This window comes from Haliotis cracherodii, unplaced genomic scaffold (genome assembly GCF_022045235.1).
Source record: "Haliotis cracherodii isolate W230 unplaced genomic scaffold, xgHalCrac1.p SCAF_14, whole genome shotgun sequence".
Classification (NCBI taxonomy): Eukaryota; Metazoa; Mollusca; class Gastropoda; order Lepetellida; family Haliotidae; genus Haliotis; species Haliotis cracherodii.
In genome coordinates this window covers 12,284,417-12,310,090 of record NW_027266269.1, presented here as the reverse complement: position 1 = coordinate 12,310,090, position 25,674 = coordinate 12,284,417, and the positions used below count along the sequence as shown (strand labels likewise).

The following is a 25,674-nucleotide window of genomic DNA, read 5'->3' as shown; positions in this document are numbered from 1 at the left end:
TAAAATGAGGCCATATTTCATAATTAAATGAAACAAACATGACAGTTCGGAAAATTTGAAACTATGTCAAGAGTAAATTATCCGAAATACGGAATAATCTCATAATAAGTCATGTGATTAGAAGTTTGGCCAAAATGGCGTCGAACAGGGGAAGGTATTTGAGATTTTGAAACATTTTGTGCACCTATTCCTAATTTTTCAAGGTTTTAATCTTCAATTCAGGACTTAAATGTATCGTCATTTCAATACACAGCTGATAAACATGTCGACCGAATACTGTTCGAAGTTTAACTCTTGAAGGCGCTGTCAAACAGGTCTACTGGCACGAAAAACATTGTTTTGGCACATCATGAGGACGTTGGCATCCTGTGGGTGTAGCTCGTGTGCAGTTACAGCATCTTTTCGCCTCCCAAAAGTATCATAAAAACTACATATACATCGGAAGAAAACATATTTGATGTCGAAAAATGCGTATTTTATTTACACGTGTCCCTTCGATCTTTAGGCTTAGGGTGAGTTGTCAACACGAGGAACTATGGAAGTATGGCTCGGAAAGGTTCCCCCCTACTCTCTCCTTAGCCTTTGGCTCTTTGATTAATAAAGTGACTGATATCTGTAAATTTGCCAGAAAAAGAATGAAATGGTACTTTAGAAATGTACTGTAAAAACATAGGCATGATCAACTGATGTTCAATAGAACAGACTACATACATATTTCCTGATAATATGCAAGGTATTTGGTTGCAAGATTAGATTTTTTTCTGCTTCACCTGCAAAACCAAGTATTTTTTTTATTTAAAGTTGTGAGCCCGAGTTGTGTTTGAAGAAAAACACCTTGCAACAATGTTATTTTTGTGGCTGGAAATGTCTTGGTTTTTTTCAAAGGTTGAAGCATAATAACTTTTCTTCACAAAATTTCAGGTACAATGAAAATACATTGTATCTGAATATTTGTCAATAAAATTCCAGGCCCCAGACCCCCACCCCTTATACAGACTATGAAACTGCCATCCCTTAAAGCCATGAAATGGCAATAGTTTCAAGAGCACTTATTTCCAAGATGCAGACATAATTGGTTAATAATCTGTGCCAATACACATCTAGTCTACTTGCCCGAACCTCTCTTGACATGATCGCTCACTATCGCACTAATTTACTGTTAACTTTTGGCTTCCATTTGTCCATTACTAATCACCAATCATGTTAAATAGAGAATCTCACCCGAGTGTCTTTTGATATCAAATATATCAACACGAGTTGATAAAAGTGGAAAAATCCGAGGCTTGCCGAGGATTTTTGCCACTTTTATCAACTCGTGTTGATATATTTGATATCAAAAGACACGAGGGTGAGATTTTATTTGTCATCCAACATCATTCTTTCAACTTTTTCAATTTGTAGACAGTAATTAGCAGTGTCTTCAGTGTAAAAAGTACTGCAAACAGCTTCAGTAGCAGAGCCATTAGTGATGTCATTTGATTGTGACGTCATGGTAACCAGTGATGTCACAATGGTCTGCAAAGCATTGTGATGTAATTTCATTGCAGCGATATCTACAGTGTAGATATCGCTTGATCTCATCCAAGCGATATCTCCTGTGGGAGCCAGTTTTGGATGATAATTAACTGTTAACGATAGGCTTCCATTTGTTCATTGCTAATCACCAATCATGTTAATTAACTGTTAACTATAGGCTTCCATTTGTCCATTGCTAATCCCTAATTAGTGCCAATTAAGTAGCATTTATCATCCAAAACTGGCTCCCACAGGAGATATCGCTTGGATGAGATCAAGCGATATCTACACTGTAGATATCGCTGCAATGAAATTACATCACAATGCTTTGCAGACCATTGTGACTAATGGCTCTGCTACTGAAGCTGTTTGCAGTACTTTTTACACTGAAGACACTGCTAATTACTGTCTACAAATTGAAAAAGTTGAAAGAATGATGTTGGATGATAAATAAAATCTCACCCTCGTGTCTTTTGATATCAAATATATCAACACGAGTTGATAAAAGTGGCAAAAATCCTCGACAAGCCTCGGATTTTTCCACTTTTATCAACTCGTGTTGATATATTTGATATCAAAAGACACTCGGGTGAGATTCTCTATTTATTCACATGAAGGAGTAAGTATATACTCCAAAATGTTGTGTTCCTCAAAATAAAGAAGTTTACATAAAAAAACTCCTTATACTCCATACTTGGTCTACTTTATCTTAACATTCTTGATATGTTGTTAGTTTTTCAGTCGTAGTTTTATTTAAACCCTGAAATGCATGAAATTTGTTTGAAAGTTTACCTCAACAATGGGAGGGGGACAGTGCCAATGCTCCAGTTTATCACAACAGTTACTACAGCGACCATGTGGCCTGAATAGGCTACTGCGCTTGGGTACTGTGGAAAGACCATATTTATCCAATTTAGTATGTACGGGAGGTAATTGCATTGTAGTCAAAAACATGCGTAAGATGTAAAACAAGAATTGAATTGAAACCAATATTGTTTTAAACATGCCTATATTGATCAAACATGGGAAATTATTTTTATTGTAAGTCTGATTTGTTGTCATTTTAAGAAAGACATTATAATTTGTTGCTGTCGTGATGATGCCTCACATCAAAGTGTTCTGTTGTATAGTTTTGTTAAGCTGAACATGTTACGTTTCAGCGTTAAGATAGCCCCAGGTGCCGTGATCTGTGATGAGTGTGAGCTGGTTGGAGACATCACTATTGGTATGTAACCATGGTAACAGGTGTCTCACCGTGGTCCAAATGGCCAGAAATTCAGAAAAGAAATTTGCTATGCTACTGTGAAGGTCCCGAGTAGAATAGGTCTTACTGTAAAAGGCGACTGCGTCAAACGGGATCGGGTGGTCAGGCTCGCTGACTTGGTTGATACATTTCATCGTATCCCAACTGCGTGGATTGATGTTCATTATATCAATCACTGGATTGTCGGTCCATGTTTGATTATTTTACAGACCGGCATCATATACCGTATTAAACGTAATAAGCGCCCTGCTCTTATAAGCGCCCACGTCGATATTGGCTAATATATTGGCTAGTGAACAATCCCAATTAGCACCCCTTCCGATTGCTCAATGTACACAAGACTTAATTATTCGTGTATAATACGCATTCGTGTGTTATATGCACCCATAATTATGGGCAATTATATTCTGGATAAATATATCTGTCATGTATAATACACACAGACTTTTATTTTGTACCATTTCAGGCTGTCAGCATAAACCACGAAATTTATCTTTCAACTCAGGTTTTTTTTCTCCAAAATATTATTTTAATAAGAGCCCCCTATTTCAAATTTTGAGAGCGCCCTGGGTGCTTATTACGTCGAATACGGTAGCTGGAATATATTGCTGAGTGCAGTGCTAAACAAAAAACAAACGAAAACGAGCACTTAGTACAGAGTTGTGTCCCTTAGCTGCGAGATCTATAGCTTGGTCCAAACACAATTCCATACTCGGGGGTTTCACCATTCTGGTGAGTGTGTATCTTCTGCATTGCTTGACCAGGGATTTGTCTAGAAGTGCTCAGAGGACGATATTTGGCCCAGAGTCTGATGCAGAATGCAAATTTGAATTAAAGATTTAAAGGATGGTGATGATCCTGCAATTGAATCATCATAGACAATTGGCCTGACTTAGTTTCTTATTTTGTAGACTGATGAGAATGTTGATGGCCACAGGCCACTGGTCTATCTTTTGATTTGCACACTGGAAACACTAATTTTATAAACATTGCCCTTACCCACGCCATGATAAGGTGTTAGGGTTCAGCAGGTCCCACCTCCCTGACTGGGAGATCCGTGAAGATCCGGGGTAGAATAGTCTTCAGCAACTCATGCTTGCCGTAAAAGGCAACTATGTTTGTCCTATGAGGCGACTAAGGGGATCGGGTGGTCAGACTCGCTGACTTGTTTGATGCACGTCATCATATCCCAATTAAGTGGATTGATGCTCATGATGTCAATCATTGGATTGTCTGGTCCAGACTAGATTATTTACAGACCACTGTCATTTAGCTGGAATATTGCTGAGTGTGGTGTTAAACAACAAACAAAACAAACAAAAAGCTTAATATACACAAATGAGTGGTTTCATCTTGCAGGAACACGGACCGTAATCCACCCGAAAGCTCGGATAATTGCAGAGGCGGGACCAATTATCATAGGCGAGTTCAACATTGTAGAGGAGCTGGTAGAGATCGTCAACAGGTCAGTACAAGTGATTGATGAAGCCAGACTTTATCTACAATTTCAAACTATGGTCCTCACCACTTAAAGGTCCACCACGAGTGTTGTGGAAAACACTGGTTAGGTTACTTCCTTCCACTGAATGTTGGGTCACGGGTGGCGCAGTCGTCTGAGGTGCTGCGATTCGCTGTGCAGAGTTGCATCCCTTGGGCACGCCAGTAACCTATGATTGTGGGTTCGAATCCCAGTTCGCCCCGATTATGTTTCTAGGTTTGTAAGCACCATACCCGTGCTCGTGGGTTTCACTGAAGTGGTAAACGTCTGAGACCTGCATCACTTTGGCCTTTCCTCCCACATTAAGCTGACACGCCGTGATATAACTGGAAGACTGATAAAAGCGGTGTTAAACCCAACTCACTCACTCACTCACTTTACTGAATGTTATCTGTAATGTCTCATCAGCCTGTCACCACACTGTCTCTTGGGATACTGGACCTGTCTACACTGGTTTTTGGTAGGGGAGTTGGAATAGGGGTGGAGAGAGATTTCACCATAACCATCTTATTTCTTCCTGAATAGCCTTTATAGAACACAATAGCCTATATAGATACATATAAACTCAATATGCATGAACTTAATTTGAGAAGTACATATTTGGTCTTTGATATCTGTTTAAGCTCCTCCTTCCTAAGGTAGGCTAAGTGGGCACTTAAAACAGTAAAATAGCATCACAACATATTGATATTTTTCATAAATGAAAATAGCTGCATGTCATCGTATTAAGGATTGATTGTGTATTTTTTTCGGTTCATTGAGGTATGAATCGAAAAACCGATGTGCAAACTGTATGAATCCGTGTAGCGGATTCTTACAAAAGTTTGCACATCGGTTTTTTGATTCATACCTCAATGAACCGAAAAAAATATACAGTCAATGCTTATAATTAAATTCGACAACGTAAAACATGTTTTATCTACAATAGTTTAACCCAAAACAGTTGTATATATCAAAACAGACCAAAATGACGACATTGATAAACATTCCAGGTGTTGGAATACACACAGTGGCATGACATGAATCAGGTGATCGTTTAATTTATGCACATAACTTGACACGCCTACACAGTCAGTAGCCAATCAACGGAGAGTGGGATTAAAACAATGTCCATGGGACCTGTCAATTAAGGCAAGAGGCGAAAAGAACTGCAACAGTCAGACTGTAACGTACCGGAAGAAATATATCCGAGAGAAGGCGGCTGTTTCAAATAACATGGTCATTTTCTGCGTGATTCAAACATTACTTCTCTGATTACGGTAAAACACAGTTGGAGAAATGCTAGTTAGAAATGAAACCCGAAGACATGAAAGTTGAACCGGGGCGAGCGGAAAAAAAACAGACGAGTGAGCCTGCACATTTGCTGTTTCATTCATTCTCGGCCTTCGGTTTCAAAGGGTAGATTGGACAATGAATATGCATGAAAGTCGCTAAATGTCCTGTGCATGACGATACACATGAGCAGAAAGGGAATTCCCTCATCTGTAATATTGGGATTCCCCGACATTCCGCAGTAATAAAAGTAGTGCGCTGCGGTGGGCGTGGCTTAAATTTTTACATTGATTGGGAAATGAATGCAATAACACGTGACCAATTCAGCTAATCAGATTGCAGGAATTTCCATGAACACAACGAAAATTTAATTATTCCCAATTAAACGAAATCGAAATCCGGTTTGTAAATCGTTGTGCAGATTTCTGTCGATTGCAGGATTTACAAATCATGTGCACCGCCAACTCGTTGTCAACAGATATTTTCCAAATCTTTGCTTGTTTTTAATCAAGGTACTAACGTGATTTTGATTGGACTATGCATAGACTTGTTAGTCCAGCCAAACTGTAACTCCATAATACCAGCCTAGTTCGGCAAGGGTGGAAACTGGACTTTTGTAGTCAGTTAACTCCCTTGCCTCAGGAAGATGAGATTACATTGGATTTCCCAACAATTGTTTTAAAGAGGTGAGATAGCTAACTCTAATCCTAACAACATAATTCTCCAGAAGTTGTCAACATGATACACTACACAATCTTGTTCTGTAGGTAGATTGTTGAGAATGCAAAGTACCTATTCATATAAGATCTTTCTGTTGGTACAATCCTGTAACCTGTGTCGGCACCCCCCAATGAGTTTACAAATGTTGATGATGTTGCAGATGCGAGGATAAGGATCACAACCAGCAGGTCATGATCATCGGCAACAACAACGTGTTTGAAGTCAGTGCACGTATCCTTTATCTAGTAGTGGCAAGCCCTGTGTGAGTGTCGGGTTAGAACAGGTACCCTGTAGCTCATGCACCCCGTAGCTCATGCACCCCGTAGCTCATGCATATGACATACAATACATCTTAATGGACCGTGTGGTCAGGCTCGGTGACTTGGTATATATCAATCATTGTTTTGTCTGGTTCAGACTTGAATAGTTTTTAGGCTGCCAGCATGTGCCTCCATAACAAACAGGGCAGTAATCCGGGTTCCCACTTGACTTGTAGAAGTGACAAGGGTACCCACTTGTCTTGTAGCTGTGGCAAGGGTACCCACTTGTCTTGTTGAAGTGACAAGGGTACTCACTTGACTTGTTGAAGTGACAAGGGTACCCACTTGTCTTGTAGAAGTGACAAGGGTTCCCACTTGACTTGTAGAAGTGACAAGGGTACCCACTTGACTTGTAGAAGTGGCAAGGGTCCCACTACACTTGTAGAAGTGACAAGGATACCCACTTGACTTGTAGAAGTGGCAAGGGTACCCACTTGTCTTGTAGAAGTGACAAGGGTACCCACTTGACTTGTAGAAGTGACAAGGATACCCACTTGACTTGTAGAAGTGACAAGGGTACCCAACTGAGTTTAGAACTGCCTCCAGTGATGACACAAACCCACCTTGAGATACAATGATGGACAGATACTACCATCTCTCATCATCCTTACCATACAGTTTAAGTCTGAGGAAACCACTTGAAGGTGGCAATGAGGGATTTCATTCTGAAATTAATGATTGAAGGGTTTGGCCAAGCTGAAAATATTGCATCCTATGCGCATAAAAATTGAGAATGAATGATATGTACCATGAGACCCATGAGACAAGATTATGTCCCCAGGACTTGCAGATAGATGGACCCAAGTAAATCTGATTACTAAATGACATTGATTATTGCCTCATGCTATCAGCCACTGGCTTGCCTGGCCCAGACTCAGTCATATACAAGCAATAATAATAATGATGATGATGATAATAATAATGATAATAATAATAATGATGATGATGATGATATTAATCACCATGATGATGATGATGATATTAATCACCATGATGATGATGATGATAATAATTTTAATCACCATGATGATGATGATGATGATATTAATCACCAACATGATGATGATGATGATGATGATGATGATGATGTGTACTTATATGCCGCAAGCCTGATACACTGGGGCATGCTCAAAGCGCTACAATTAAACAATAAATCATTTCCTACAGTGAGCTGTAGTGAAGTGGTAAGTGGTACAGTTTCTCCACTGCCATAGCTGCCTCATGCAAGTTGTATGCTTCACGGAAAAGATGTGTTTTGAGTTGTGATTTGAAAGATTCATATGTTTTTGAAAGTCTGATATGAAGAGGAAGATTATTCCAGAGACAAGGCCCAGTTGTGCTGAAAGGTCTCTATCCACGGCCTTTTGTTTATAGTGTGGAACAGACACAAGGTGTATATCTCCTGATGGATGTGATCTTTGTGGCTTGTATGGATTGATAAGGTATGCTGGTGATCACTGAATGATATAGCTGGAGTATTGCTCACTGTGGCCATATTCACTCACTCACTGAGGCCCATTCAATCCTGACATGTTCATATTGTAATTCTTTTCCTTAACTGACCCAAGACGTTGAGTGTATGAAAATCGGAGATCACAACATTGTGGAGTCGAAAGGTAAGTCTGTGATACCAGAGGATGTTTTAACCATATGTTTGAATTGTCCTTATTACATCACCTGAGAAAATCAGATTGGGTCAAAAGCTTTATCATGTGCAAATCAAGAAAATGTTTCCTGAAAACCGATAAATTCAGCTTTTTGCTCTTTGGAGCTTAAATATGTACATTTAGGGTTGTAATATGTCCAAAATGTGTTGTGGTCTAGTTCTCATTTGTTTGAAAATATTTGAAAATCTCCATCATAATTTCAAAAGGGTTTGGTCGTTTCTTAAATTATGCAGACCCTGTCCTGTTCATAGGTTTCTGACCCGTGAAGATCCGGGGTAGAATAGGTCTTCAGCAACCCATGCTTGCCGTAAGAGGCGACTAACGGGATCGGGTTGTCAGGCTCCCTGATTTGTTGATGCATGTCATTGATTCCAATTGCGTGGGTCGATGCTCATGATATCAATCACTGGATTGTCTGGTCCAGAGTCTATTATTTACAGACCGCTGTCATATAGCTGGAATATTGCCGACTGCGGCGTCAGACAACAAACCAACCAACCAATCATAGGTTTCTGCTGATTGGACCGCTTCCGTGGTCTAGTGGTAGAGCATCTGCCTGGAGAGTAGAAGGTGTTGGGTTTGATACCTGGCTGCATCATACCAAAAGAAGTTAAAAGATGGTACATGTTGTTACCCTGCCTGACTCAGTATTAAGGGGCTAAAACAAGCACTGGTTGGCTCGGAGCCTGTATACTTGGTCTGAGTGGGGTATTCATGTAAAACGACATTGTATCGGAGTGGACTAGCACTATAAAATCGGTATTATTCCTGGAATAGTACAAGCAGCCACCCACCCACTCAGGCTATATTGCAGTAATCATGAACACAATGTTGAACCACATTTCACCTCAACTTATATTGATTGGACTATTTGATTTCAGCCAAAGTTGGCCGCCAGGTGGAGCTGACCTCAGGGTGCATTGTGGGGGGTCTGTGTCATGTGACCAGTAACGAAAAGCTCCCGGAGAACACGGTCATCCATGGGTCGAATTGTGAACGCCGGACACAGAGGGAGCGACCACCGGTCAGTTCAAAGTTCTTTGTCAGTCAAACATTAGAGTAGCATTTTAGACAAGGGAACACTGGATGATTGGGTTAGATAGGAGTCGTACCTTGGTATCTATCTTTCAGCCTATTTGTAAGTCTTTGACACATAGGATGCCACACATCTTCCCGAGGCAAGAGAGTTAACTGACTTTAAAAGTCCAGTTTCCACCCTTGCAGACCTAGGCTGGAATTACTGGGCTCGATCGTAGCGCCACCAGTGGCTAATACCAGTTATGTCCCTTCTAAGCCTCTCCTATGGACCAATCAGATTCCACCTCTCGTATCACTTGCGTTTATTTCACACAAAATGGTGGCGCCCAGTCAGGATGATCTGATCGATAATCAAGATCTATATTGTGATAAAACGAGTCTTACATCGCGAAATGCATCAAGTCACGCGAGCACCTTGATTATAAACATTAAAAAGATTTGGAAAATATCTGCTGACAACGAGTTGGTGGTGCACATGCTTTGCAAATCCTGCAATCGATCAAAATCTGCACGACAGTTTACGAACCGGATTTCGATTTCGGTGCATGATTTTGATTGGACTATGCATAGACTCGTTAGGTCAGCCAAAATGTAACTCCGTAATACCAGCCTAGTTCGGCAAGGGTGGAAACTGGACTTCTATAGTCAGTTAACTCCCTTGCCTCGGGAAGATGGATGCCACAATGCACTACACACTGTCTCCAGTGATGACACAAACCCACCATGAGATACAATGATGGACAGATACTACCATCTCTCATCATCCTTACCATACAGTTTAAGTCTGAGGAGACCGAACTGTATTTTGTTCCAAGGCAGCTGATTTATACTCGCAAGAAAGATCATTACTGTGAATGAAGTTCGCTGGCTTGATAGGAACAATATTTTCAATCTGAACATAAGCGCCAAGAGCGCTCTCAAAATTAGAAATAGGGGGCTCTTATTAGGATATAATTTTGGTGAAAGAGTTGAAAGATCGTAAATTTCGTGATTTATGCTGACAGCCTGAAATGATACAAAAGAAAAGTCTCTGCGTATTGTACACGACAGATATATTTTTCCAGAATTTAACTTCCCGTAATTAAGGTTGCATATAACACATGAGTGAGTATTATACATGAATATATAAGTCTTGTGTACATTGATCAATCTGAAGGGTGCTAATTGGGATTGTTCACTAGCCAATATATTAGCAAACATTGCAGTTGGCCCTTATCACGTTGAATATGGTATATTTATTTCCAATGCACGGCTATTCCCATCAGTGGTGGACAGTGTTGTAGCAATCAACAGCCCACATTGGTGATGTCCTCCCATGTCTGAAGGAGGAAGGATGCCAAGAGCTGCGTTATACCACACTCATAGATTTGGCCTGGTTGTTGCGGACTCTGAGATATGGGGCTTATTGTCAAGGTTTCAAATCTGAGATATGGGGCTTATTGTTGAGGGTTCAAATCTGAGATATGGGGCTTATTGTTGAGGGTTCAAATCTGAGATATGGGGCTTATTGTTGAGGGTTCAAATCTGAGATATGGGGCTTATTGTTGAGGTTTCAAGTCTGAGATATGGGGCTTATTGTTGAGGGTTCAAATCTGAGATATGGGGCTTATTGTTGAGGGTTCAAATCTGAGATATGGGGCTTATTGTTGAGGGTTCAAATCTGAGATATGGGGCTTATTGTTGAGGGTTCAAATCTGAGATATGGGGCTTATTGTTGAGGTTTCAAGTCTGAGATATGGGGCTTATTGTTGAGGTTTCAAATCCGATTTTTGGCCTGGTTATGATCTTTGGTTTGTCACCAATGTGCCCATGTTGTGGTTGTCTGTGATGATTGTTTTATAAGTTTTAATAGTTGCCTAAAAAAGTCATAGATATTCAAAACAATTTCAAAATGTACAATTTCATTAACTTTCCACAAAGTCTTCTGATTAAATTTAACTTGATATTAAACAGCCCTTGTTCAGCTCCTCTTACAGTCAAACTTGATATTAAAGCTGTCTTTTTTGTGTTTTTTTTTCTTTTTACATTTTGTTTAACACAGCACTCGTCAATATTCCAGCTCTGTAGTTGTGGCTTGTACAGGCGTCATGACAATATGTCAATATGTTAATTTCAGGCACAGACACTACAGATCGACTTTCTAGCTAAAATCCTGCCTAACTATCACTACCTGAAGAAACCAGCCAAGATGGGCACACCACAACGCTGAAGTGAATAGGATATTGAAGGTGAGGGTGTGTCATGCTCTGTGGAGGCCGGGGCAGAGTAGGTCCCCACCGCCCATGCTTGTCTCCCCAGAACCCATGCTTGTCTCCCCACCACCAATACTTGTCTCCCCACCACCCATACTTGTCTCCCCAGAACCCATACTTGTCTCCCCACCACCCATACTTGTCTCCCCACCACCCATACTTGTCTCCCCAGAACCCATACTTGTCTCCCCACCACCCATACTTGTCTCCCCACCACCCATACTTGTCTCCCCAGAACCCATACTTGTCTCCCCACCACCCATACTTGTCTCACCACCACCTATGCTTGTCTCCCCACCACCCATACTTGTCTCCCCACCACCCATACTTGTCTCACCACCACCTATGCTTGTCTCCCCACCACCCATGCTTGTCTCCCCACCACCCATACTTGTCTCACCACCACCTATGCTTGTCTCTCTAACACCCATACTTGTCTCCCCACCACCCATACTTGTCTCCCCACCACCCATACTTGTCTCCCCACCACCCATACTTGTCTCCCCACCACCCATACTTGTCTCCCCACCACCCATGCTTGTCTCCCCACCACCCATACTTGTCTCCCCACCACCCATGCTTGTCTCCCCACCGCCCATGCTTGTCTCCCCACCACCCATGCTTGTCTCCCCACCACCCATACTTGTCTCCCCACCACCCATGCTTGTCTCCCCACCACCCATGCTTGTCTCCCCACCACCCATGCTTGTCTCCCCACCACCCATACTTGTCTCCCCAGAACCCATACTTGTCTCCCCACCACCCATACTTGTCTCCCCACCACCCATACTTGTCTCCCCAGAACCCATACTTGTCTCCCCACCACCCATACTTGTCTCCCCACCACCCATGCTTGTCTCCCCACCACCCATACTTGTCTCCCCAGAACCCATACTTGTCTCCCTACCACCCATACTTGTCTCCCCACCACCCATGCCTGTCTCCCCACCACCCATACTTGTCTCCCTACCACCACCCATACTTGTCTCCCCACCACCCATACTTGTCTCCCCACCACCCATACTTGTCTCCCTACCACCCATACTTGTCTCCCAACCACCCATACTTGTCTCCCTACCACCCATACTTGTCTCCCCACCACCCATACTTGTCTCCCCACCACCCATACTTGTCTCCCCACCACCCATACTTGTCTCCCCACCACCCATACTTGTCTCCCTACCACCACCCATACTTGTCTCCCCACCACCACCCATACTTGTCTCCCAACCACCCATACTTGTCTCCCTACCACCCATACTTGTCTCCCCACCACCCATGCTTGTCTCCCCACCACCCATACTTGTCTCCCCACCACCCATACTTGTCTCCCTACCACCCATACTTGTCTCCCCACCACCCATACTTGTCTCCCCACCACCCATACTTGTCTCCCCACCACCCATACTTGTCTCACCACCACCCATACTTGTCTCCCTACCACCCATACTTGTCTCCCCACCACCCATACTTGTCTCCCTACCACCCATACTTGTCTCCCCACCACCCATACTTGTCTCCCAACCACCCATACTTGTCTCCCCACCACCCATGCTTGTCTCCCCACCACCCATACTTGTCTCCCCACCGCCCATACTTGTCTCCCCACCACCACCCATACTTGTCTCCCCACCACCCATACTTGTCTCCCCACCACCCATGCTTGTCTCCCCACCACCCATGCTTGTCTCCCCACCACCACCCATACTTGTCTCCCCACCACCCATACTTGTCTCCCCACCACCCATACTTGTCTCCCCACCACCCATGCTTGTCTCCCCACCACCCATACTTGTCTCCCCACCACCACCCATACTTGTCTCCCCACCACCCATACTTGTCTCCCCACCACCCATACTTGTCTCCCCACCACCCATGCTTGTCTCCCCACCACCCATACTTGTCTCCCCACCACCACCCATACTTGTCTCCCCACCACCCATGCTTGTCTCCCCACCACCCATACTTGTCTCCCCACCACGACCCATACTTGTCTCCCAACCACCCATGCTTGTCTCCCCACCACCCATACTTGTCTCCCCACCACGACCCATACTTGTCTCCCAACCACCCATGCTTGTCTCCCCACCACCCATACTTGTCTCCCCACCACGACCCATACTTGTCTCCCAACCACCCATGCTTGTCTCCCCACCACCCATACTTGTCTCCCCACCACCACCCATACTTGTCTCCCAACCACCCATACTTGTCTCCCCACCACCCATACTTGTCTCCCCACCACCACCCATACTTGTCTCCCCACCACCCATACTTGTCTCCCCACCACCACCCATACTTGTCTCCCAACCACCCATGCTTGTCTCCCCACCACCCATACTTGTCTCCCCACCACCCATACTTGTCTCCCAACCACCCATGCTTGTCTCCCAACCACCCATGCTTGTCTCCCCACCACCCATGCTTGTCTCCCCACCACCCATGCTTGTCTCCCCACCACCCATGCTTGTCTCCCCACCTACCATACTTGTCTCCCCACCACCACCCATGCTTGTCTCCCCACCACCCATACTTGTCTCCCCAGAACCCATGCTTGTCTCCCCACCACCCATGCTTGTCTCTCCACCTACCATACTTGTCTCCCCACCACCCATACTTGTCTCCCCACCACCCATACTTGTCTCCCCACCACCCATGCTTGTCTCCCCACCACCACCCATACTTGTCTCCCCACCACCACCCATACTTGTCTCCCCAGAACCCATACTTGTCTCCCCACCACCCATGCTTGTCTCTCCACCACCCATACTTGTCTCCCCACCACCCATGCTTGTCTCCCCACCACCCATACTTGTCTCCCCACCACCCATACCTGTCTCCCTACCACCCATACTTGTCTCCCCACCACCCATACTTGTCTCCCCACCACCCATACTTGTCTCCCCACCACCACCCATACTTGTCTCCCCAGAACCCATACTTGTCTCCCCAGAACCCATGCTTGTCTCCCCACCACCCATACTTGTCTCCTCTTGAAATTCATGAAGCAATAACAGTACCAAAGATCTGGTTAAATTGTTGGCACTGTGCCAACCTTTTTGCAACCATGCTGTCATTGCAGGTTGTTGAAGAATTTCGGATATTCATAATGAGGTCAATGTCATCACATTTTTCCAAGATACATGTTTGTCTGTGTGTGTCTGTTAACCTTCTAACGTCTCACAGGCAGTTTGACTTGTATACTCCCCAGGGAGCTGAAAATGACAAAATAATGTTGGCGATTTGAGCATACACATTGTGTGAGATTAGAGTTTAGCACAATATGAGTACACACATTCTTCTTTTTATTATTATTATTATTATTATTATTATTATTATTATTATTAACAAATTGCATGCATAAATGATATTCTATCTAATTTCAGGTGGCCTGGTGTTTATTTCAAGATACCTGACAAGCATCGTGAATCTCAGAGAAACTTGGCGATGACATTATTTATTGTAGTCCTTCATTTCACCAGTATAATGTGCAATATGTCTGCTGCGTGTCTCCGCATCTGTTACAGGCCAACTCAAGAAACCTGAGTATGATATAAACTCAACAACAAATCATATTACGTTAGTCTTTTTAAGTATACTACAAAGGTACTTTCTGTTTCTTGGATTTTAGGGGCGGTCGGGTAGCCTTGTGGTTAAAGCGTTAGCTCGTCACGCCGAAGACCCGGGTTCGATTCCCAACATGGGTACAATGTGTGAAGCCCATTTCTGGTGTACCCCGCTGTGATATCACTGGAATATTGCTAAAAGCAGCGTAAAACCATACTCACTCTTGGATTTTAATTGATCTAATATTTAATAAAAGATGGATGCTTCAGCTGTTTTTTGAATGATTTTTTCAACTTTGTTTTAATTTAAATCCAAAATATAAAATATCAAGTTAGGCCTAGCAATTTGTATGTTCTTTACAGGAGTAATAGCGGAATGTCAGGTTGTTTATCTATATTTACTTACTGTCTATGGTGGCTTTTGGATCTGGTCGTCTATGTCAAGCTGCTGGATCAACTGCCTCGACTTCAGAAATCTATACTAGTATACCAGAAGTGACAGTGTTCACTGTCCGGGTCGTTTAATTTGTTATGTTACTCATTATTCATCTTTAAACTGAAACATGAATTCTTTGTTGAACGAAAATAAGACTGGAGCCATTTCACCTAATCTCATCAAAATCAGATCTTAGTTCTATCGCTAAACAAAGATCTGAGGACATCCCATTACGGGTCACATCAGAACAACCTTTCATCCAACCAATCAAAGCGTCACTTACCAGATCGCGAAAGTGGCAGTCGGGTTGTGTTTTCTAATCATGCAACCATGAAAACGTTAACACGGTGTATTCTGAACGACACTTACGGCCCGTACGACTGATTCGGTCGGAGGAGGCGTTGCACAGTACGTGGGAAGCCCTGCCATACTATCTCATAATAGACATTCCGGAATGTTTGTTCAGTTTTCAAAATTTTAATTGAGAACTTTGTCAACATATTTTTCAAGCGTAGTCTGAAATAGAGTCACAAGGTTGAAACAAGTGCCTTAAAGTCTCGAGAAAGCTGCTTTCTAATTGGCTGATATCGACTTATTGTAATTATTTCAGTGGTCGGTCAAAGTTTGCGAAAGGTCATTCTGATGTGACCCGTAATGGGTTGTCCTCACATCTTTGTTTAGCGGCAGCAAGAACTTAGATCTGATTTTAATGAGATTGCATTTCACCAAAGATTTCACTCTGTATGGTAACTTTGTGCAACTTAGTGTAGCTTCTTCCTCGTCACACCAGAGCTCCAGATAAGTTTTTGGTGTTGTGGGTATTTTACCCATGCATTTTAAAATCATTGGGTATCAGTAATTCTATCTGGGTATTCAAATTTCTGTAACCCCTAGTTTTTACACATGTGGGTATTGAAGTTAAATATTTAACAACACTATTCATTTAGTCCCTGCAAACTGGTGTCATGTGGGTTAGAGAGCTTTATAGGACTCACAAATACCATGATACTTCCACAAGAAAGTGTGATGGCAAATGATCATGATGTAACTGTCATCGTGGAGTTTGGCAAGGTTGACAGAATGCCTGTTTATAATTTCAAAATAAGTCGCTAATCGAATACGCAGGGTTACTTCACAATATTTTGATGATACACACAAGTTTTATTTTTGTAGCGTATCTGTAATGTTCGTTGCGTATTTGATACGCTTGGATTTATTTAACTGCGTATTTCTGCATTTCTGATGCGTGTTTTACACAGATACGCAGCTTACCTGGAGCTCTGCACACATTTGTATTACTTACAAGTTTGTATTTGAAATTATTTGTTGTTTTGAGGATCGATGCTGGTCTGTTTTATGTATATTTAACTCTTATCGTTCCAAGTTTTAGTGCTGATATGACACAAATTTTATGGGTCCAGATGGATTTTTTGGATATCATATCTGATACAAATTCATCCAAGATGTTGTGTCCAGAGTCTGTTGAACAAGCCGCTGTTTGCACCTGGCAAAAAAGGGAAATAACTCGCGGGGTGCAAAGTTCTGCACATCCCTTTTCAAAGTATTCTAAACATTACTACATTCGATTTTTCTTTTATATGGGATCTGGAACACTAAAAGTAAAGGAGTAACAGCAGTAAAACTCACTTGGGGATACATTTTGTTATTTGATTCCTGAAAGCCAATCGACCAATCACAAATCGGATGCCTTCATTTCCAAAAAGATCGGCACTTGAACGCCAAGGAATGGAGAGTGTAGGTCCCCCAGCTTTTCAGTGTTCTATCTTGCTTGATTTATAACTTATTTGTAAGTTAACGGTGATGGTCAAAGGATAAAAAACAACTGCTTCATTAAACTTTAAAATAAATACATCAAAACGTCTTTGTTGTGTTCAGGGATGAGAAGGGATATTTTCCTTTTTTCAGCTGAAACTTCTTTGCAGTGGAGCATGGTCCATAATTTGGGGGTGTTTATGACGTCGCACTCGATATGACGTCATAGCTGAAGATTGTTGTCGTCGTTAGACAATTATGGTTTTCTAAGACCACAGGGTGGGGTGGGGGGGGGGGGCACGTATGGCCCAGTCGTCTAAGGCGCCGCGATTCGCTGTGCAGAGTCGCGTCCCTTGGGCACGCCAGAAACCTATGATTGTGGGTTCGAATCCTGGTTCGCCTCGATTATGTTTCTAGGTTTGTCAGCACCATACCCGTGCTCGTGGGTTTCACCGAAGTGGAAAACGTCTGAGACCTGCATCACTTCGGGCTTTCCTCACACATTAAGCTGACACACTGTGATATAACTGGAATCCTGTTAAAAGCGGCGTTAAACCCAATTCACTCACTCACTAAGACCACGGTTGTGATCAGTGCATTTTTCTTAAGGGGAGCCCTAAAGAATAAGAAATAATGGGTACTGGGTAATAAAGAATGATTACACTAACATGTGTGTCATACTGGTTTTACAAAACATGTATTAATTCATATATTACCGCACCCTCTATTGAGAAATACAAGAATTCTGACACGTGTTTTATCAGTATGACACACATGCTCGTACAATAATCTCTATTGTCACAGGTGGAGATGTCCTTTGCAGATGGGTCAACACGTGACCAAAGCATTATAAAACAAGAAGAATATGATAAATAGTCTTTATTACTGAATATGAATATTGCTATAGTACATGTTGGAAGACATTGACTTTGGAGGCACTGTGGCGATTGCCATGACAACTTTATATACATATTTACAAATTTACATATTCATTATCTGGGCACTGATATCTGTCCAAGAAGCCCTGAACAAGAATTATTATGCAGATATTCTACATGTCCATTAAACACTAAGAACCAGTTTACTATGAGGGACCGTCCATTTGATGTTTGGGGAATTGGGATTCTGTATCGAGATAAGAATTTTTTCAGCTTCATAACCAGAATTTTTTTTTTTAAACTATGAGCCCGAATAAAAACACCTTGCAACAATGTTTTTTTTGTGACAGGCAGTTTCTTTTTTTCCAACAGTCTAAAACAATTATTATTTTCAAGAATTTCTGCTGACAATTTATATTTTTCAATAAAATCCCAAGCCTCCCCAGAATATGAAATGGTTGATCACTAATATATAATCATGATTTGGGCAAAACTGCAAAAGTTGGTAGCCCCAAACATGGAACAAAGTACCAATCTGAAGTGATCAATGATCCAACACCTGGGCTTCTATATAAACATCTTGAGACCCAACCCAGAATGTTACATCAACCATCAGTAAGTAAAGAGATTCTTCACCATTTCAGATTGATGGGTATTTTGGTATAGGGTGTACTTCTCTGAGAACCGCCACCAATGGAATTTATTGATGTGACTATGAACCACTACCCATCACAAATGTTATGAAACCCACAGAATTTTTTCTTTATACAAATTTTGACATCGAAAAGACAAACTATTTTCTTTCCAACAGATCATATGTATCTGCAAGGTATTTCATCAGGTTGTCTTGCAAAAGATTTTTTCATAGTACTTTTTCTTGCATATTATCTCCCTGTATCAGAGACCATATAATAGATTATATGGTCTCTGCCTGTATGAATGATCTATTTCAAGAAAGAAAAACAAAATTACGAATGTTTTTTCTTTCATTTTCTTCCATCCGAAATGTAGCTTTTAATTTTTCAGTTTAGAACTGTTAAAAATCTTTCAAAATATAAACAATACCCCATGTTAAATGTTGCATCTTATACCATTTTGTACAATTTTGCCCTTTGATGACTACCTTGCTAAGCCCTGGGTCCCTATTCTCGTCCAAAAACAAAATGGGTTCAAATCCTACTCAAATATTCAAATTCTCAAACTGAAAGGACACAGTTTTCATATGCTGATAATATGCCCACCCAACACATAGTCCATGGGCACCTCTGTGTTGAGACAATTAACACTGGAAATAGTGAACAGTTGTGGTCACATCAGATCTCTCCAAGAAAAATAAATACTCTTTATTGACCATGGTAAAAATATTTACACACACTTTGTAACCAATACACACATTAATTACAAGCCCTTTCCCTACTATATACAGAAATGAAAGAAAAACAATGTATTCTGACAGGTTAACTAAAAAACATTATTAGCTGCAATAAAACACATTATCACAACCTTAAGAGGATGCTGTTAACCTAACGACTGGTCACATCTGGAAAACTTGATCATCGTCAGTTGATGTGTGACGGAGAATGTAAAAAATAGAGTAATATTCTATTCGTACACTATTTAATAATGGTCTGCCTTTTACAAATATTTGTTTGACAATATCAATTCTTCAGTTACAAATTTGTGAAATAACTATCCGTTTGACAACATCTATCCTGCTATTTGAAAGCCCGATAATTTTCCTACTAATATTTCAAAGGTTTGACGAAACAGGCCCTTATCATACCTTGCATTTAGTCAAGCTCCTTTTTGAAAAACAAATGAGAATTAAAAGGTTGTGGCCTCAATAGTGTACATATATGTATACCGGGGCTCACGTCATAGCATGTTACAATATAATCAAGATGTTTATAAAACACTAACTCTTTGTCGTCTCATAAAAAAAACCATATAAGAATCATTACGAGACCGTAAGGGCCAGACCAATTTACACACACACAAAAACATTGTTGTATAGTTTGATTTGAGAATAAAATCCCCAAACCTCTTGCACTGAAAGTACAACCAACACAGGGTTCAACATAAGCATCAATCAGTCACAGCATCTGTTTTAACGTCTTCATCACTGAGAGGATGTGTATTTGTAAAACAGAAAAATAAAGTGGTCCCTGCTTTATTAAAATCATATTTAAATCTTGTTTGTTTGTTTGCTTGTTGTTTAATGCCGCACCCAGCAATATTCCAGCTATATGATGGCGGTCTGAAAATACAGGAGTCGGACCAGACAATCCAGTGATTGAGATCATGTGCATCGATCCACGCAATTGAGATACGATGACATGTATCGACCAAGTCACCGAGTCTGACCACCCGATCCCGTTAATCGCCTCTTACGACAAGTGTTGGTTCTTGAAGATTATTAAATCATGTAAATGTGATAGAAAAATAATGTATGTGAATGAAGTTCACACGATATGCAACAAACAGAAAAAATACATAATAAACAGAACATCTGACTTGTCCCATTCAACATGTTTGTCCTGCAAAATAGTTGACAGTTTATGAAAAGTAGAAATTTTAATTCACATGAAGAAAAATTTCTGTGGTCCTGACCTGATATCAAACTGATAAAATATTTATATTTGTGGATTCGACATAAGCAACAGCATAAACTACATAACATCTCTTTGTCGGTTCACATTTAGTAACCAAAGCAGTGAATTTCATGCAGATGAGAGAAACCAAAATAGTTTCCTAATTCCAATATAGCACACCTGATTTGACCTGATTTGACCTTTGCAGCTTTAGACAGCTGGAAGGCCAAGCACCATTTTCCATCAGTATCATTTGGGATGAAGATGTTGAACACAGACAGTCTTTGAAAGTACACACTGGTCTTGATATACATGACTTCAGACTGATGTAAGACCCTGTTGGTCTCAAGAGATAGGTACAAACTACAGTAAAATATGTTTATAACGAACACGCTTATAACGAACTGACAGATATAACAACTTTATTTTTGGCCCCGGCCATTTGCTGTATAGATGTATATATGCTTATAATGAACTATGGTTATAACAAACTAAAATTAGTGAGTTCGCTATAACCATAGTTTACTGTATTCGACTGGGAAAAGTTTGACCGTAGACATGGCAAAATGTAGTTAGATACTTGTATAAAACAATCTGGTCATGCATGTACATTGAAGTTGACGAAAACTTTATCTTTATTTAAATATATAAAAGTCAGAAGGAATGCATGCATAGTCAGAAAGAATGCAGACATTAGCAACTTCTTGTGTAACCACCGAGCTGTAGTGAATTACAGAACAAATAGCACCGTGCATTGAATTAGCAGGAGTATGTTTTGATGCTGTAATATACAGCTATTTCATGGTGTGAGACAACAAATGCGCCGATTGTTTTCACTCTACTAGCCAAAACCTGTCACCAAACATCATTTTCTGAAGATCTTAATGTTAAAGAATGGACTTTTATTTTCAAGCTTACAAGACCGATGGACGTTTTTCTAGCCTTGGGCTTTGGAACAGTGTCTAAAGTCACAGACTGCACATTGCTAATGCTAGTCCTGCATCATGACTGTTTCACTACAAGTCAAAGCAAGTCTAGATCAAACTAAACCAAGTCTACTTTCCTTGATTCCACATCAAGCAGAAGAGGAAAGGTTCTTTAGAAAAAATAATTTTAAAGAATTTTGTTCTAAGTCTAAGTGTTAGTCCAGCACATTGCATCCATGAGGGAATCAAACCCTGGCCTGCATGGTACAAGAGTACACTTTAACCACTCTGCTACCTCACCCCCCAAAAACAACCCTGTCGATGAGGTCATAAAAAGAGACATGACAACACTATTATACACAGTATTGAAACAGATACAGATATAGTCTATCCAACATTTCTGTTGAAGTCAGCAGAATTAATTAGCAAGCTGAGTGTTTTATAAAGCAAACACACCTCTCCCCATTATGTTCCTCTGTCACCGTGAATACACACAACCAATTTCCAGTGTAGTAGTGACTGTACAGTTTTACTCAGGTAATCAAAAAAGCCTGCCTATAATATTAATTGTCAATGCAGAGAATAACCAGTCTTGATTATCTGCCGAAACAGATTCCATTAGGGGTAAAGCGAGTGAATATGGTTTTATGCTGCTTTTAGCAATATTCCAGCAATATCACGGCAGGGGACACCAGAAATGGGCTTCACACATTGTACCCATGTCGGGAATCGAACCCAGGTCTTCGGTGTGACGAGCGAACGCTTTAACCACTAGGCTACCCGACCGCTCCTCATTAGGGGTAAAGGCAAACTAGGTGTGAAAACTATATGAATGGACCACTGAATATCAGTGATGGCGCCAGGTGTTCGCAGAACTCACAGAAATCAAAGGAGCCGTACTCCCTGCATGAAGTTTGTCTACAACTGCCTGACATTGAAGCCATGTGGAGTATAGATGGTTGCAGACCTATGGCATATGTTGCACGTGAAATATTGCCATTTGTGCCGTGTAATCTGAGTGTTCATTGGTCTGAGAGCTCACTGAGATCCCTTTGCTAGAGCCAGGCCGTAAACAACAGCAAGTACACGGCAAAAGGACATACCGCGCCCCGCTCTAATAAGCGCCCATGGCGATATTTGCTAATATATTGGCAAGTGAACAATCCCAATTAGCACCCCTTCCGATTGATCATTGTACACAAGACTTATTTATTCATGAATAATATGCACTTGGGTGTTATATGCACCCTTGATTATGGGCAATTAAATTCTGGAAAAATATATCTGTCGCACATAAACATTTCAGGCTGTCACCACAAACCACGAAATTTATCTTTCAACTCTGTTTTTGCCACCAAAATAATATTCTAATAAGAGGCCCCCATTTCAAATTTTGAGAACGCCCTGGGCGCTTATTACGTCGAATACGGTATATATATTGATGTGTGCTGAAGGAACATAGTGTGTAGAACCCTGTGAAGTGTTTGCGATGGAGCTGCTGGGTGCTGAGATATGTGGCCATCACTTAAGGCTACGTCTTCGTCACCAGACTGTGCACTTCTTGCTGGGGTTCATCGGTGCTCCGGCCGGACACTTGAATACGCTGGAGAAGTCGTACGAGTTGGACACGGGCCCGATCACCCTGGAACATAGGACAGTTTGTTAGACGTTATCACAAGGCACTGACAATCTCTGTGTTCAATTTGTGTTCTAGCTGTGTTCTTCATGTGTTCTAGCTGTGTTCTAACTGTGTTCCAACTGTGTTTTACATGTGTTCAAGCTGTGTTCTAGCTGTGTTCTCTGTTCTAGCTGTGTTTTAACTGTGTTTTACCTGTGTTCTAGTTGTGTTTTACCTGTGTTCTAGTTGTGTTTTACCTGTGTTCTAGTTGTGTTTTACCTGTGTTCTTGCTGTGTTCTCTGTCTGTTCTAGCTGTGTTCTAGCTGTGTTTTACATGTGTTCTAGCTGTGTTCTACCTGTGTTCTTGCTGTGTTCTCTGTCTGCTCTAGCTGTGTTTTACCTGTGTTTTACCTGTGTTCTAGTTGTGTTTTACCTGTGTTCTAGTTGTGTTTTACCTGTGTTCTTGCTGTGTTCTCTGTCTGTTCTAGCTGTGTTCTAGCTGTGTTTTACATGTGTTCTTGCTGTGTTCTCTGTCTGTTCTAGCTGTGTTTTATCTGTGTTTTACCTGTGTTCTAGTTGTGTTTTACCTGTGTCCTTGCTGTGTTCTCTGTCTGTTCTAGCTGTGTTCTATCTATGTTCTACATGTGTTCTATCTATGTTCTACCTGTGTTCTAGCTATGTTCAACCTGTGTTCTAACTGTGTTCTAGCTATGTTCAACCTGTGTTCTAACTATGTTCTACCTGTGTTCTAGCTATGTTCTACATGTGTTCTACCTGTGTTCTAGCTATGTTCAACCTGTGTTCTAGCTATGTTCAACCTGTGTTCTAACTGTGTTCTAGCTATGTTCAACCTGTGTTCTAACTATGTTCTACCTGTGTTCTACCTGTGTTCTACCTGTGTTCTAGCTATGTTCTAGCTATGTTCTACATGTGTTCTAGATGTGTTCTAACTATGTTCTACCTGTGTTCTAGCTATGTTCTACATGTGTTCTAGCTATGTTCTACATGTGTTCTACCTGTGTTCTACCTGTGTTCTAGCTGTGTTCTACCTGTGTTCTAGCTGTGTTCTAACTGTGTTCTACCTGTGTCCTACATGTGCTCTACCTGTGTTCTAACTGTGTTCTTACTTTGTTCTACCTGTGTTCTGGCTGTGTTCTACCTGTATTCTAGCTATGTTCTACCTGTGTTCTAGCTATGTTCTAGCTGTTTTCTACCTGTGTTCTACCTGTGTTCTACATGTGTTCTAGCTAAATTCTACCTGTGTTCTAGCTATGTTCTACCTGTGTTCTAGCTATGTTCTAGCTATGTTCTACCTGTGTTCTAGCTATGTTCTACATGTGTTCTAGCTATGTTCTAGCTATGTTCTACCTGTGTTCTAGCTATGTTCTACATGTGTTCTAGCTGTGTTCTAACTATGTTCTACCTGTGTTCTAGCTATGTTCTACATGTGTTCTAGCTGTGTTCTAGCTATGTTCTACATGTGTTCTAGCTGTGTTCTAGCTGTGTTCTACATGTGTTCTAGCTGTGTTCTACCTGTGTTCTAGCTGTGTCCTAGCTATGTTCTAACTATGTTCTAGCTGTGTCCTAGCTATGTTCTACCTGTGTTCTAGCTATGTTCTACCTGTGTTCTAGCTATGTTCTACCTGTGTTCTAGCTATGTTCTACATGTGTTTTACCTGTGTTCTACCTGTGTTCTAGCTATGTTCTACCTGTGTTCTAGCTGTGTTCTACCTGTGTTCTAGCTATGTTCTACATGTGTTTTACCTGTGTTCTACCTGTGTTCTAGCTGTGTTCTAGCTATGTTCTACCTGTGTTCTACCTGTGTTCTACCTGTGTTCTACATGTGTTCTAGCTGTGTTCTAGCTATGTTCTACATGTGTTCTAGCTGTGTTCTAACTATGTTCTACCTGTGTTCTAGCTATGTTCTACATGTGTTCTACCTGTGTTCTAACTATGTTCTAGCTATGTTCTACATGTGTTCTACCTGTGTTCTAGCTATGTTCTAGCTGTGTTCTACCTGTGTTCTAGCTGTGTTCTAACTATGTTCTCGCTATGTTCTACATGTGTTCTACCTGTGTTCTAGCTATGTTCTAGCTGTGTTCTACCTGTGTTCTAGCTATGTTCTAGCTATGTTCTACCTGTGTTCTACCTGTGTCCTAGCTATGTTCTACCTGTGTTCTAGCTATGTTCTACCTGTGTTCTAGCTATGTTCTACCTGTGTTCTAGCTATGTTCTACATGTGTTTTACCTGTGTTCTACCTGTGTTCTAGCTATGTTCTAACTGTGTTCTAGCTGTGTTCTACCTGTGTTCTAGCTATGTTCTACATGTGTTTTACCTGT

At 41.4% G+C, this 25,674-nt stretch overlaps 2 protein-coding genes and 1 long non-coding RNA gene across 5 annotated transcripts in view; 1 reads left to right on the top strand and 2 right to left on the bottom strand.

Moving 5' to 3' along the window:
* Positions 1-67: 67 nt before the first annotated feature.
* LOC139461007 (dynactin subunit 6-like) lies at positions 68-17,411 on the top strand. Its single transcript, XM_071242476.1, has 8 exons — positions 68-154; positions 2,676-2,740; positions 4,139-4,244; positions 6,430-6,500; positions 8,158-8,205; positions 9,138-9,280; positions 11,411-11,522; positions 14,933-17,411. The coding sequence occupies exons 1-7, from the start codon at positions 135-137 to the stop codon at positions 11,501-11,503; spliced, it is 546 nt and encodes a 181-aa protein (XP_071098577.1). The 5' UTR covers positions 68-134; the 3' UTR covers positions 11,504-11,522; positions 14,933-17,411.
* Positions 17,412-18,185: 774 nt separating this feature from the next.
* LOC139460561 (uncharacterized) lies at positions 18,186-19,636 on the bottom strand. The gene is made up of 2 exons (XR_011652808.1): positions 19,131-19,636; positions 18,186-19,091 (listed from the first exon to the last, which is right to left on the bottom strand). It is a non-coding gene; the product is annotated as an uncharacterized lncRNA (long non-coding RNA).
* A 2,549-nt stretch (positions 19,637-22,185) lies between these two features.
* The window catches only part of LOC139461005 (endothelin-converting enzyme homolog), an 84,400-nt gene continuing 80,911 nt past the window's right edge, over positions 22,186-25,674 (bottom strand). For all 3 annotated transcript variants that reach the window (XM_071242472.1, XM_071242475.1, XM_071242473.1), the window contains one exon: positions 22,186-23,358. In XM_071242472.1, the coding sequence (XP_071098573.1) occupies positions 23,259-23,358 (100 nt within the window). In that variant the 3' untranslated portion in view covers positions 22,186-23,258. The remainder of the gene's footprint in view (positions 23,359-25,674) is intronic.